This window comes from Gavialis gangeticus, unplaced genomic scaffold (genome assembly GCF_001723915.1).
Source record: "Gavialis gangeticus isolate Ggan-Ray unplaced genomic scaffold, GavGan_comp1, whole genome shotgun sequence".
In the NCBI taxonomy this organism is placed as follows: domain Eukaryota; kingdom Metazoa; phylum Chordata; order Crocodylia; family Gavialidae; genus Gavialis; species Gavialis gangeticus.
Genome location: NW_017729024.1, coordinates 30,538,077 through 30,551,673, shown reverse-complemented (window position 1 = coordinate 30,551,673; position 13,597 = coordinate 30,538,077). Strand labels below are relative to the sequence as shown.

Below are 13,597 nucleotides of genomic sequence, written 5' to 3'. Positions count from 1 at the left end.
GCCACCAGGCTACTTGGACATCTAGATTCCTTATGTGTCCCCATCTCTGCTTTCTAAGCATGTCCAGAAGGGCTCCACAGAGGTGTCCAACTTCACTTACCTGCTGTTGCAGTCCTAACCTGCCATGAGACATGGCTAAACATGGTGTAAATCCCAAATCTTTAGTCACAGGAAAAACATACCTAGCAACCAGGAGGAGGAGGAGGGCCCACCTACCTTTTAGCCTAAATACAGCACTTCCCAAGAGAATGGGAGACCCAGGATCTAAACTGTCCTCACCCAGTCATTTTATCTAAATACTCTTCAGAAGGTCATCTGGTTCAACCAAGCTTCTAAGTATCTTGGTTAATAATATCTTGAATATTGAAAATACATAAGTGTTATCTCTCACTTCTTTCAGTTCAAAGGAGGGGAGGAAAAGTCTCTGCCATAAGTGGAGTCCCCTATGGGGCTGGGGTGGGAGGGAGGCAGCCCCGAGGGACCAGGAGCAGGTGGGATGAACCATTTCAGAAATTCTGAACATTCCCAAAGTTTCTTGGAACTACAGCGAGGAGTAAGACATGGGCAACTCTGAAACCAACAACCTCCTGATAGAGGACAGAAATACTAACTCTGGAAGGCTGTTTAATATCAGGTCATCGCATAAACTTCATGATAATATGCATGTCAAAAAGGTCTGTGCCAGAGCTATTTTTCTATATTCATAGAACATAAGAGATTCCACATAAAAGGGTGAGTGGGATTCAGGTGTCATTGGCAGGACCTTTGGTACTAATGCAGGTGTTAACAGCCAATGCTGGAGTCTTTAGCATCAAATATTTCAACAGAAGCATTGACAATGGCACAAGTTGTTTCAGAACAACTATTATTTATTTATCAGACATGTGTGAGTATGCCAGAGGCTGCTGGGTGCTAGAGATCTGAATTGCCTCCTAGCTTGGATCTACTCAGTGTCAGAGAAGATGATCTGCCTCTGCAGTCACCCTGTAAGTGTTGCTGCTTCTTTTAGCTCCCCTCAGAGGAATGGCCAGAGCAGGAGGGAAGCTCTCAGCAATTCTTTCATTGAGGAGGGAGATTTCTTTTATACCAAATGATCCTTGCAGCAGAGTGGATGCAGGCTTATCAGAGCACTTACTGAAGTGATTCAGTCTAACTTGGAAACCTTACCCATTTCAGGAACTGAAGAGGTCTTCAGAGACCTCTTTAAGAACAAAGGTAGAAATTCCCTTGTTTTTCAAAATGGAGTGACATATAGATTATTTGTGCTGTATATACGGTCTGCCAGAGTATCCATCGCCAAAGGAAATAGCTGCCTTATGGGGAGGACAGCATTTGGATCTGGATTTCAATTCTGTTATGTCAAGAGAGTCCCATGCTGGGGCACTTCCTTTACTTAAAGACTTAGTTCTATATTTCCATTTTATTTCCTTTCTTTTTTCTGCCAACTTGTTTAACAGTAGAACTCAAACTAGAACATTACTTACAATAGACTGCTAAGTAAGGAAATAATCGCACAGTATTCAGAGACAGAGACACTGCAGGCACTCCATCTTGCTACACTAGACCACAGGGAGGAGCTGAACAGTGATGTCAGCCATTCTGTCCTTTAAAGCCTAAGGTACAGAATCATAAAAAATAGGGATGGAAGCTCATCTAGTCCAGTGGTTCTCAATCTTTTTTGTACCAGGACCCATTTGTAAACATTGATGGCCAGTCCCGGCCCAGTGCCCCTCACTTCTGACCCACTGCCCCTAGGCCCCAGCTCCACAGTGTGCGGGGCATGGGAGGGCCCCAAGCAGCCTCTTGCAGGCTAAGACTCTGACAGCCTGCAAGGGAAAAGCCACAGTTTCCCATGTTTTTCTCCTTTCAAGGAAAATCCGTTTTTAAAGTTTGCTGATCCATTTTTTAAAGTTTATTCATGACCCTTTCATATAGTCTTGCGGCATACCTTTGGGTCACAACCCATGGGTTGAGAAACACTGATCTAGTCCAACCCACTGCTCCAGGCAGGATCATCCCTATCCAAATAGTCCCAGCTAAGTGTTTAAAGGACACTAGAAGGCATAATACACAAAACTACAGTCCCAATGGACGGTTCCACTTAAAAAGTGTCTTATCTCAAGTATAGAGTGGGTAGAAGAAGAATGGATGTGCCCAATACCTGCATATATGTGCGCAAAGAAACGATTGAGGGTAAGTTGAATCAAAGTAATATGAGCCAGCCTTCCAGAATAAGAAAACTGCTTGCCCATGGCACTCCTGACACCTTTCATTTTAAAAAAGTAAAGATTTAGAAAGACCTTGCTAGCTGCTTCAGCAAAGTTGGCAAGGATTAGGGGAAATGAAATACCTACTCATTCCTAATGGCAAGGATTCAAGCATGCTAGCAGGGCAGTGTGAAGAACCAGGAGTGCCACTAACAGGAACATCAGCAGAATCAATTCCCCCCCCTTTATAAAACCAAACAACACTTTAATAAACATTTACAAATGAAAGGAAGAAAGGGAAAAAGCCCCCAAACATTGCTACAAAATATTACAAACCCAACACAAAAACATCAGTCAGGGACAAAAAATGGTAACATGCTGATCACATCACCGGCTTCAGTCTCAATTCTGTCATAAACCCATTTTCTATTACAGCGACACTCGGGTCCACATTTGTTGGAATTGCATTTAGGGCATGGATAAAAGCAACCCAGACAGTTCTTCTCCAGGCAGTCACACAAATCCATATTATTACAGAGAAGCCTACCATGTTTGTCATACTTCTTCATAGTCCTGTAAGAGAAAAAAGTGATTCTCAGAGAACATTTTAACCTGTTCAGTAATAGAAGCAAACTAACATTGAAAAATCTACACAGGAACAAATATTTCCTTCTGACACCCTTTCAGCACAGTGAGATACCAGCATTAGTTTCTGACAGTAATGGACAATATAATTAAGATGTGTGTGTGCCAGAGGAATAAGTCAAACTTCTGTTACACTACACAAAGAAAGTGAACACAAAGTTTTCTCAGGTAAACATTTACCTTTGAAAACTTTACACATAAGACTATGGAAAAATATTAATTCATTTTTGCATTGTGGGAATATTCAGCAAACAATAGAAGAGCAATTTAATAAAAACAAGCAAACATAACACATCAAAGGTATCATCTTACTTGTGTTTATAAAAAAATTCTTGGTTCAGTTTTGACATACGGGCTTTCTTTTTCTGTTCTCTAGTTTCAGGGTTGAAGTCAGCTACTTGAGGTCCTGGGTTTTGAAATGCTAAGCATTTCAGCTGCCTCTCTATTTGCTGCTATGAACAAAGAAAGAAAGGATTATAAACTGACACAGACCTTTACTATCTTATAATTATTATTACAACTAGTATTCTTCACAATTTTAAAGGCCACAAGAATTAGGGTATAAGACAAAAATCTAGCCTATGTTACTTAAAAATATACCATTCAGGAATTAATTTTGTAACCAATTATTCCCTAGGCCAAAACTGCAAGCTAATAGAGAAGGGCATGGCCAACAATCTCCAACTCTGGGCAAATGCAAAAGCAGAGAAAGGAGATAAGAAACAGGTGTTAAATATGTGAGCATGGCTGAGACAACTGGCATCTCCTAACCACAGTAGATTTCTTCTTGTAGATGTATCATGCATGCTTTGCCTGTAAACGGTGTCAGACCTTTGCTGCCGGCAGCATCAGCAGTGGCCAGAGGTGATCAGGGACCACCCACAGATGCCGCCAGCAGTACCAGAAGCGGGGGAGGCAGGATAGCAAACAGCGACCACCTGCAGGCAGTGTTGGCAGCACTTTTTGCAGGGGGTGCATGTGCACCCGCATGCACCCCTACACATCACCAATGAGCTTAGGACTTGTGAGGATGCTTGCAGACATGTAAAAAAAAATGGTGCTTTACTTTAAACTCAGCTCATTCCTGTGCTGAGCCCCGTGCATGCCCAGAGGAGGCAGCACCTTAGTTGTACCTGGCTCTCCTGACATCTGTATAGATCAGGCGCTTTAGTGGGGATTTTTTGGTGCTTTTATCTAGTAGCTGATTGAATCAGCTTTAGCTAAAACAGCAAAAAGCCCTGCTGAAGCTCCCGATCTATACAGATGCTGCAGAACTGGGTTGAAGTAATGCACTGCTTCTTCTGGTAAAGTGCAGCCTTTTGCGGGGGGGTTTAATGTCTGCCAGCAGCTGTCTAAGCTAGGGACACATTATAAATGGCAGCTGACTGAGGCATTGCATTTTCTGAAATATTTTCATGGTGCAGTGCTGTTTCAATTCCAGTTTTCCTCCGAATCAGGAGTTTCAAAAGAGAAGTTCTAACAGACCAGAACTGCTGAAAGATTATTTGACTTTCTGCCTTCTGGTAATACATCCTTTCAAGCTCCATGTTGCCTGAGGCCTTTCAGCTCTTTCCCTGTGTTGCACAATGCCTACCAACTACCCACTAGCTTTCCTCTGTGTTGAGCTAGTTTTTCTGATTTGTCCAAGCCTTCATCTCTATTCCCCTGGCTCTTCTCCAAAGTCTCCTCATCTCTTCCCAAAGACTTCAATTTTACATTCTTCAACTTGCAGTTTTTTTTGCTCATTAGCAGAAATATTTTTTAACATTAAAAATAAAACAAAGAGCCAATCACCAATCGTGGAGTTGATCCAGTCAACTAACACGAAAGAAAATACTGTATTTACACTAATCTCAACTGGATCAGTCCTTCTAAACTCTTATCTGCCTCTGTTCTCTCAGCTCCCCATGGCCTATCAAGAAGAAACTGGGGTCAAGAAAAAGGTACAGAAGAATCATGAATGCAGAAAAAAGCAGTCACAGTATTGAAGAGCATGAAGAAAAGCATAAAGAAGAGTGGAGGAGCCCAAGTAAATATATTCAGGAAGATAGAGACAGAATTTCAGCAGGAGGGAGAGAGATTCTCTTATACTACTGTTAGAATTTACAATGGATTGAAACTGCTGAATAGATTCTGGGCTTAAGAAGCAGACACCTTATTCTCCTAGGTCTTTGCTATCGTTTACACCTGTGCAATGCAGGTGCAATGTGAACATAAAATGTGACTGTAATTGAGTCTGGAGTTTATTGTAAAATTTCTGTGTTAACTATGTTTGTGCTGTAGTGTTGTGTGTCTCAGTTTCCCCTAGCTAACTTTGGGAAAAAATGCACTATAGATACAGCAAAGCCAGAGTCTTTGGCCTATTGACAGAAGACACATCCACCTACAGAGATCTGAATAGTTTTGTTGACACTTCAGCAAAGCTGGGGATTGCAGCTAACACCCTGGAGGCACCCAGGGGAAAGAGAGAAATAAACATGACAGTGGATGCAGTAGGGATGGACAAGCAGCGTGTTGACTGAAGGCCTGAAGATAGAGACTAGCAGAGTAGTTTCGGACTCTGGAGCTGCATGACTGAATGTGAACAGCTGAATAGCTTTGGGCTCCTCAGGGCTGCATGAGCTGGACTGGGAACACAGAAACTGCTTAACCCTTTGGAGGGAGCAAGACCTTCTTGCTATGTAGTTTTTGCCCCAGCAAATGTTTTTATTGACAAGGACTGTTATTTTGGCTGCTTGGAACTTTGTGTTGCACTAGTTCTTCTCAACCAGTCATGTCCCCCCAGGAAATAAAGTCATGTCCCTCCAGGAACTGAATTGGAAGCGAGATCTTTGAGTCAGGGCTGTGGAATAACCAGGGAGGACTGTGGACCAAAAGACCAGGTTGGCTTCAGGGGGAACTCTCAGGCTAGGGACAGACATTCAAAAATCTTGAGCCTGAATTAATTCAGTCTTTGCAGGCTAATCTAACCTGGCTAGGCTAAATCAGTTTTGTAACTGGACAGACATCCCAGAAATGCAGGCCCATGCCTGTAGTGGCTGAGAGGGGTGTGGCCAGGCTCTGGCAGGATGCTGTGATTAGCCCAGCAGGGAACAGATAAGTGTTTATCACCCAATTAAGAAAACAACAGAGGGGAGTTACCAGCTACATGTTGATTCTGCCTGTTGATTCAGCACCCACTGGACTGTAGCCAGCAGGTGGCCTGCTAGCTAATACACAGACACCTCTCCATAAGGCAGAGGGGAGGGGGGAATTCCTGCTTAGCAGGGAGTGGTGAGGGGAGGGAGGAAGCAGCCTGCAGTCTCTGGAGCTGCAGCCAGGAAGCAGAGGGGAGGGGCCAGACATGCTGTGGAGCAGAGACCCCACCCAGCCCAGAGAGCATGCCGAGATGCTGGGGGTGTCTAGTTTATCTTAAACCAGGAAGGGGTCTGGGACAGACACTGCATAAACCAGTTTGAGTCAGAACAGTTAAGTCTGATACTACATTCAACCAGGTTTATCTCAAACTGGTTTCAGCCATTCTCAAACTGGTTTATGTGCACTGAACATCTGTTCTGTTCCGGATTTAAACCAGTTTCTGATCACGTCAACCGGTTTATGTGCAATGTCTGTCCCTAGCCTCAGAGACCAGACAAGCCTAGAGTGGTCTTCAGCAAGTACCCTCACTGGGGGGGGCGGGGGGGGCTAAGATGTTAAACACAAGGGACATTTGGTAAAGCTTAGGGTAGAAATAATTACAATGGTATCTTCCTATCAAGAGGACTGTCCTAATTATCTTCTTCCTCCCTAGCTAAGACTCTGAAGGGCCACAAATCCTCTATTTGCTATCTACATTTAACTGACTGCATTGTCCCTCATTTACTGTTTTCTGTTACTGACACACATTTGCCCCAGTTTTTTCTCTGTACAAAAAATCTGCAACAGTCACAAGCACCCTGATTGGTAAAACAGTCATACCAGCTGCTTCTGTGTTATTGGATAATCCTTGGCAGCAGTAGCAGTTGCTTTTGCAGGTGCCTCCTGGGTAGAAGTGTTTTTCTCAGTACAGTTTTCTTCCACATGATCACTCATTTCAAAATGCTGCAAATAAAAATGAAAAAAACCTTAGGATGTTAAAGACAGGTGAGAAAACCACAGATTTATTAGGGGAAACTAGACAAGCTTTTAAATTGGCCAGTTATATCCATGCCAGGAGCTCAAAGATTCTGAACCTATATAGCTTAGGGGGGAAATGTGATTCAGTATCAACTTAGATTGTAAATGTTATTAAAGCTCTTAAGTTATCAAAAGCCAAGCTATCATTAATAAGCTGAAATAAAAATGACTTATATGAAACTTGTTCAGTGAAAGTGCTGTTGGTTATAGCCGTGTTGGTCTAAGGACACAGACAGAAAAGTTTCTTTGGGTAAATGTGATACCTTTTATTAGATCAACAAGTAGTTGGAAAAATTGTTCTTTACAAACTTTCAGGCACAAACACCCCTTTTCAGGCATAGGAGAAGTTTGTGCCTGAAAGCTTGTAAAGAACATTTTTTCCAACTATTTAGTTGGTCTAATAAAAGACATCTTATTTACCCAAAGAACCTTGTCTGCCTTGTTCAGTGAAGGACACTGCTCACACCTAATTTGCAAGCTTATTTATGGCTTGATTTAAGACAGCATTAGGACCACAGGTCATTACTTTTAATTGCAGATATGTAATAGTTCAGCAGATAGAGCAGGACACAGTGGGCATATCTTCACATGCATTTATTCCAGCCTAGACTTACTGCGCAGTAAGATAAGCCAAAGTGAGGGTTCTTGGGTAGGTGTCTACACATGCAGGGATCAGATTTGCTCCCAAATCCCTGATGCCCTGCAATCGGCCCCTGCAGCCACCAGGGGGAACTCTAGGCTCTAGCTGAAGCTGCCAGCACCCAGCAGCCATCTTTACAGCCAACTGTGCTCTCCCCTCTCTAGCCAGCCTCTTTCTTGCCCAGGAGCAATGTGCCAAGAACAGAGGCAGCACATGGCAGCTCTCTCTGTGGCCACTCTGCCTCCCTACACTATAGCTACTCCAGCCCCTGGCCCTAGCAGCGACAACCAGTGCCTGGCAATCCTGCTGGCCACCATTGCCCTGCTGGCCCGCCATGCCAACTGCCGCCTGGCCCACAGCCATCTTGCCCTGCCTGGCTCCCCAAGACCAGCAACTGCCTGCCCACCTGAAGTATGCCATCCCAGGGCTACCGCCAGGGATGTCAACAAGGGGCCCCATGATGCCACCACCAGGGCTGCCATCGCCTTCCCAGGCCTCCAGCCCTGCCACCTCTGGACCCTCTAGGCCAGCCAGCACTGGTGGCTGCATGTCATCCAGAAGACCTGGGATGATGAGCAGTGGCAGGACAGCTTGCGTATAACCCAGGCCACCTTCTGGGACCTGCTTCAGCAGCTCCAGACCCATCTGAAGTAGCAGGACACTGGCATGCACCTGGCCCTCCCTGCCAACACTCAGCTGGCCTTTGTGTTGCTGAAGCTGGCCATGCCCACCAGCCTCCAGTATGTCAGACACCTGCTCGGCATGGACAAGACCACTGCCAGGGAGGCAGTCCTGGAGGTGTGTGGGGCCCTCCAGGGTATGCTGGGGCACACCGTGCTCCGTGTTCATGGCCCCCTGGCAGTCGTGGCAGGATTCCATGCACTGGGATTCCCCCAGTGCATGGGGGGCCTGGATGGGATCCACATCCCAGTCACCTGCCTGCCCCACAAAGACTGACCCTATTACAACTGCAGGGGATTTCACTCCATGGGCACCAGGGCACATTCACCTACATGAGTGCCGGCTAGGTGGGCAGCACCCATGATGCCCACATGTTTTGGAACTCTGGCCTAGTGGGACTGGTGGAGAGTGGGCACTTTGCACTGGGGGTGCCAGATCTACAGCTGGGCACCATCATGGCCCTGCCCCTGTTCATCAGGGACCCTGCCTGCCTGCTTCTGCCCTGGCTGATGTGGCCCTACCAGCCACCCAGACCCCCACCAGGCCCACTTTAATGGTGCCTGGGCTGGACCCATACCCTGGTCAAGTGTGCTTTTGGCCCCACTGCACACAGACCCCTTTCCCCATGCCCACCCCCAGCACCACTCTCATTGTAGACATGTATCTATACAAGTCTTTATTCCCCACACATCACACCCCTCCACCCCCCTCAACACACAGAGCCCCTTTCCTCTCCCTCTTCTGCAAACAGAACCCCTCCAACACCCACCTCACCCACCAACAATAAAAAATCCTCTTCCCTGTGCAAACTATTTACAAAGTGGGTTATTTTGGTGTCCTGGAGTGGGGGACTATGGGGTGGAGGCACCCAGGGGGCAGAGCCTGGGGGCAGGCAGCTAGGACCCTGGTCTCTGGCCATTCCCCCACTGGTGCAGATGATGTGGCGCATGCAGGGGGCTCGCCTCAGGGTGATGGCAGCCTCTGGTCCTCTGGTGCAGGCAGCTCCTCCTCTGCCAGGGGCTTTCTGTGGCCGCTTCTGTGCCCATGTGGAACTAAGATGAGCAGTGGGCCTAGGCCAGGGGGCTGGGTAGTGGCAGTGGATTCTGCTGGTTAAAGGTGGTGGAGGACCTCCTCCCAGGCCCAGGCGGGGCCTGCTGCAGGGTGGTGGGCAGCTGCCAGGGGGCCTGCAGGGCTAGGGACAGGAGCCAGGTAGCAGGCAGCATGAACATGACCACCAGGTCCTGCAGGATAGTGTTTTGCTCCTGCAGGACCTGAAGCTGCTTGTACTCCAAGGCCAGAAGCTCAGCTTAGAACTTCCAGTCCATGTGGTCCCATGCATCCACACAGGTAATGTCCTCCAGGCCCATGTGTCCTCCTTCTACTCCTCCAAGATGGCCACCAGCCACTGGAGGAGGAGGGTGCAGTCCATGATGTACCTCTGGTGCAGCTGGTGCATCTGGAGAGCTCCAGCAGTGGACAATAGTGACCCTGAGGCAGCATCTCCACTGGCCATGGGGACCTCTCCCCCATGTCCAGATGTTGGACCTGCAGAGCCATGAGACAGAATTCTTTTGTGAGCATTTGCAACATTTCAGAGATAAGATTCTCTGCACCAGGGGCCATGTGCTGCCTAGCCTCAGACCAGGGGTCAGCCATGCACATGTGCCAAGGAACCATGATAAACTGGGCTGGGTAGGCCTAGACCCAGGTGGCCACCAGCCAAGCCTCCTGTCCCTGCATGCTCCCCTGGGGCTGGTGGGCTGCTAGGTGCTGGCTGCAGGCAGCCTGCCTCCCTTGCCCCCTTCCCAGGGCAGGACAAGCCAGGCTGCTGATAGCACCTGCTGCTGTGGTTCCAGACCCCGCTCTCACCTCTCCCCCTGCAGGCCAGCCACTCTGCTATGCTGCCCAGCCTACACCACCCAGGCTCGGGGCATGCAGTTCTCCCAGACAACTGGGGTAAGGAGCTGGCCCACTCCTGCCCTCCCCACAGAGAGCTTCTCTGGGGAGGTGCCCCAGAGCCAGTTCTCTACTGCACTGCCACTGCACCCCAAGCATGCCCCTGTTGCGTGTATCCCAGGCAGTGCACAATGTGGTGTTTGTGTGGGCCCACTATGCCCTGCTGATGACGATCCTCATGGTGCCCCGGGCACACCCGCACTCCTGGTTTGAAAACCTGAGCTTCAACAGTGCAGGGGACAAACCCATGGTGCCCCACAATCTTCACTGCTGCCTAGAGGACTACCTGTGGCAGCATTAAATGTCCCTGCCCCCCATTGCTGAGGAGGACATTGTCACCAGCATCAACACATTCCTCAGGGTATGACAGGCCTGTGCCCACCCAGCTGCAGGGGCACAAGCTGCTCAATAAAATTTTGTACTGTGTCCCACCTCTCTGTGTGCTATGCAGGGGAACTGGGGGCCAGGGGAGTGCAGGTGGGCCAGGAAAGGAGGAGATGCATGGGTCAGGTCCAGGGAGGGCCCTCCCTGCAGTGCACAGCTTACCATGTATCCAGGCCTGGTGTAGTTGGTGGCTCAGTGCAGTCCTCCCAGCTGGTGAAGGTGTGTAGCTGCACCCCATGTCCTCAGCCCATGGGGCATGGTTTGCAGGTTGGGGGCTGGGGGCTTCCCCAAGGAAGAAGCTGGTGCTTCTGGCAGCTGACGGTGCCATGGCCAGCCATTCCTCATGGCTGGCCCTGGGGCTGCACAGCTGGTAAGGAAGGTGCTGGCCAGGGCTCCCCAAGCTGCTGATAGAGGCTGCAGCTGTGGAGCTAGGTGGAACAAGGCAACAGCTGCCAGCAGCACCCAGCACAAGGGCGCATCATGGGATGGTCAGCTGTATGGGAAAGGCCCCACAGCATCTGCAGACACAGGTTAGGCTGCAGAGGTGTGCTGCTGGCAGGTGGTGCTGGCACTGCAGCCAAAAGCTGCCTGCAGGCGGCCCTGAGGGGCTGACAGAGTTGGGCAAGGGATGCAGCACCCTTCAGCATGCAGGTGGGCCTGATGGCACTGTCCTGGCAACCGCAAGGCAGGGCAGTGCCAGGAAGCACTGCTGGGGTACTGGCAGGCATACATAGCAGGGCTGTGGCCTGCCCAGGGGGATACACAAGGCCTGCAGTTTCTTCAGGGTGTGTGTGTTGTGTACCCCAGGGCACAAACTGTTTGCAAGCTATAAAAGAGGCCATAGGGGCAGCCCAGCCCAGCCCAGCTCTGGAGCAAGAGACAGTGGTAGTGCAGGGGGGTGCATGTGTACCCCCTGAGAGTGCTGGTGCACCCTCTGTCAGCCAGCATTCCTGGGCAGGGGGGAAGGTGAGGGCGCTGGTGCCCCCCCTGAGAGTGCCAGCTAGTGAGTGGGGCACCAGAGAAAGTGGTCCCCCTGCAGCTGGAAGTGTCAGCGGTGTGCTCCTACCACTTGCAGGTCAGCAGGATCGGCCACAGAGGGACCCTGCCCCGGTTGGCAGGATTGGCCATGGGGGAAACCCCCAGTCACTGACTGTCTCCTGGGGGGGCGAGTGCCCCCCTGACTCAGGAGGCACTAGTTGCAGGCAGGAAGGAGAGACACCTTGCCTGCAGCCCTGACGCTGGCCTCAGGCTGGCTCCCTAGTGGCTGGGTAGACCTGCAAGCAAACTTGCTCCCAGGTCGTGTCTACACTTGGGTTACTGTGCGTTAACTAACTGCAATTCAATTTGCTACCTGCAAATGCAGGTAGGAAATTTAATCACAATTAAGGGTTTTTACTGTGGAGTAAATGCATGCACATGTAGATGTGTGAGCTTACTGCACAGTAAACTAGGATACTGCACAGTAACCTGTCTTGTGTAGGTGCACCCAGTAGTCACCAGTTGCCCAATCCTGGCCACAAGATAAACTGTCTGGTCATTACCAGGTCCATGCTTATATCTCTTCTAGGAGGGGTCCCAAGTTGCTCTGATCACTTCCCTCTGGCCTTCCAAAAATACATAATTTCTTAGGCAACCTCCCTTTTCCATCCCATCCCATCATCTGTTTACCTGTGTTTTCATCTTAGAAACAATTCAACATATGCTTATTCCAGGAACCATCCTCTTCCATGCCCATGCTACATCTTAACGCTTATGTTTATTTTGAAGAATATATATACTACGCAGGTCTGTAAAATGAGCATTACAAAAAGGTTTGCCACTTCCATATCTTGCAAGTCTATGATTCTACAAAGTTTAGCTACCCAGTTTCCTGTGAGCCGCCGAGCAGATGGGAATCTTGTTCAATTTAGCATTAGCACCTTCAAATCATCTGTAAAATCTGATATATATATATATGTTATTTCACTTGTCCACTGTCAAGAAAATATCAAAGAATACTCTAAGGAATTATCACCACACTACTGAATCTACAAATTATCAGGAATACAAAAGTAGAGACCATTATTTTCACAAAGCAATCAATATCCAATAGATGTGGAGAATATGGCATGTACAGGTACTTACTTAATATACCACAAGGTGTCACTGTTGTTCTACAAAGGTAAAGTGTGTGGCATTACATTTTTAAAGCCTTCATTGACTAAAAGTTAACTGGTTTAAGCACCAACATATATCACATTTTTAGATACCCAAATGATGTGTTGCAATAACACAGGACACAATTATACTATTTCAGACAGCATCACCATTTCATTTCAGTTATGGAGGCTCCATTTCACAAACTTTGCCTATTAAAACCTAAGCCTTGCACATGGAGTCTGTATTTTTGAGTTCACAATTTAAGAATGCACCACTGACTCCACTAACAAAACACCCAGAGGAACCTATGGACTCATGTAATCAGACCAACAGCTTTCTCCTCCACTGTGTCTCCAGTGCTCACTCATTCTGCCACATAATTCTATCTGAGTTATGCCGAGGGGAAAAGCACTGCGGATCACTGCATGTGAAGGATGCCAGTCACTTAAAACACTTCTGGGAGGCACTCAGATGCCCACATGTGTAAAGGCCATACTAAAGGTCTTCGACTTTCCAACAAAACTCTTTTTGGAGTTTATAACAGAGGTGTAACTGAGCAGTTATGTGCACTACGTGGTGGCAGGACACAGGCCAGCAGCTGCAGCTGGGCTGCTGACACCAGTAGTGGCAGCCGGACTGGCGCAGCAGTAGCTCTTGTTTTTCCACCTGCCTGCAAATCAGCACCCAGGGTTGGTGCTTCCATTACCTCCCCTCCATTGTGCTACTGGTCTGGAAGTCGCTTTCCCCTGGTGATGGACAATTTCTCAAATTACCCCTCCCCAGTGTGGTA

The 13,597-nt window shown here is 48.3% G+C and overlaps 1 protein-coding gene across 1 annotated transcript; it reads right to left on the bottom strand.

The window, feature by feature from the left end:
- Positions 1-2,518: 2,518 nt before the first annotated feature.
- Positions 2,519-8,690, bottom strand: ARL14EPL (ADP ribosylation factor like GTPase 14 effector protein like). The gene is made up of 4 exons (XM_019518192.1): positions 8,661-8,690; positions 6,810-6,932; positions 3,165-3,304; positions 2,519-2,780 (listed from the first exon to the last, which is right to left on the bottom strand). The coding sequence occupies exons 1-4, from the start codon at positions 8,688-8,690 to the stop codon at positions 2,558-2,560; spliced, it is 516 nt and encodes a 171-aa protein (XP_019373737.1). The 3' UTR covers positions 2,519-2,557.
- Between the last annotated feature and the right edge of the window lie 4,907 nt (positions 8,691-13,597).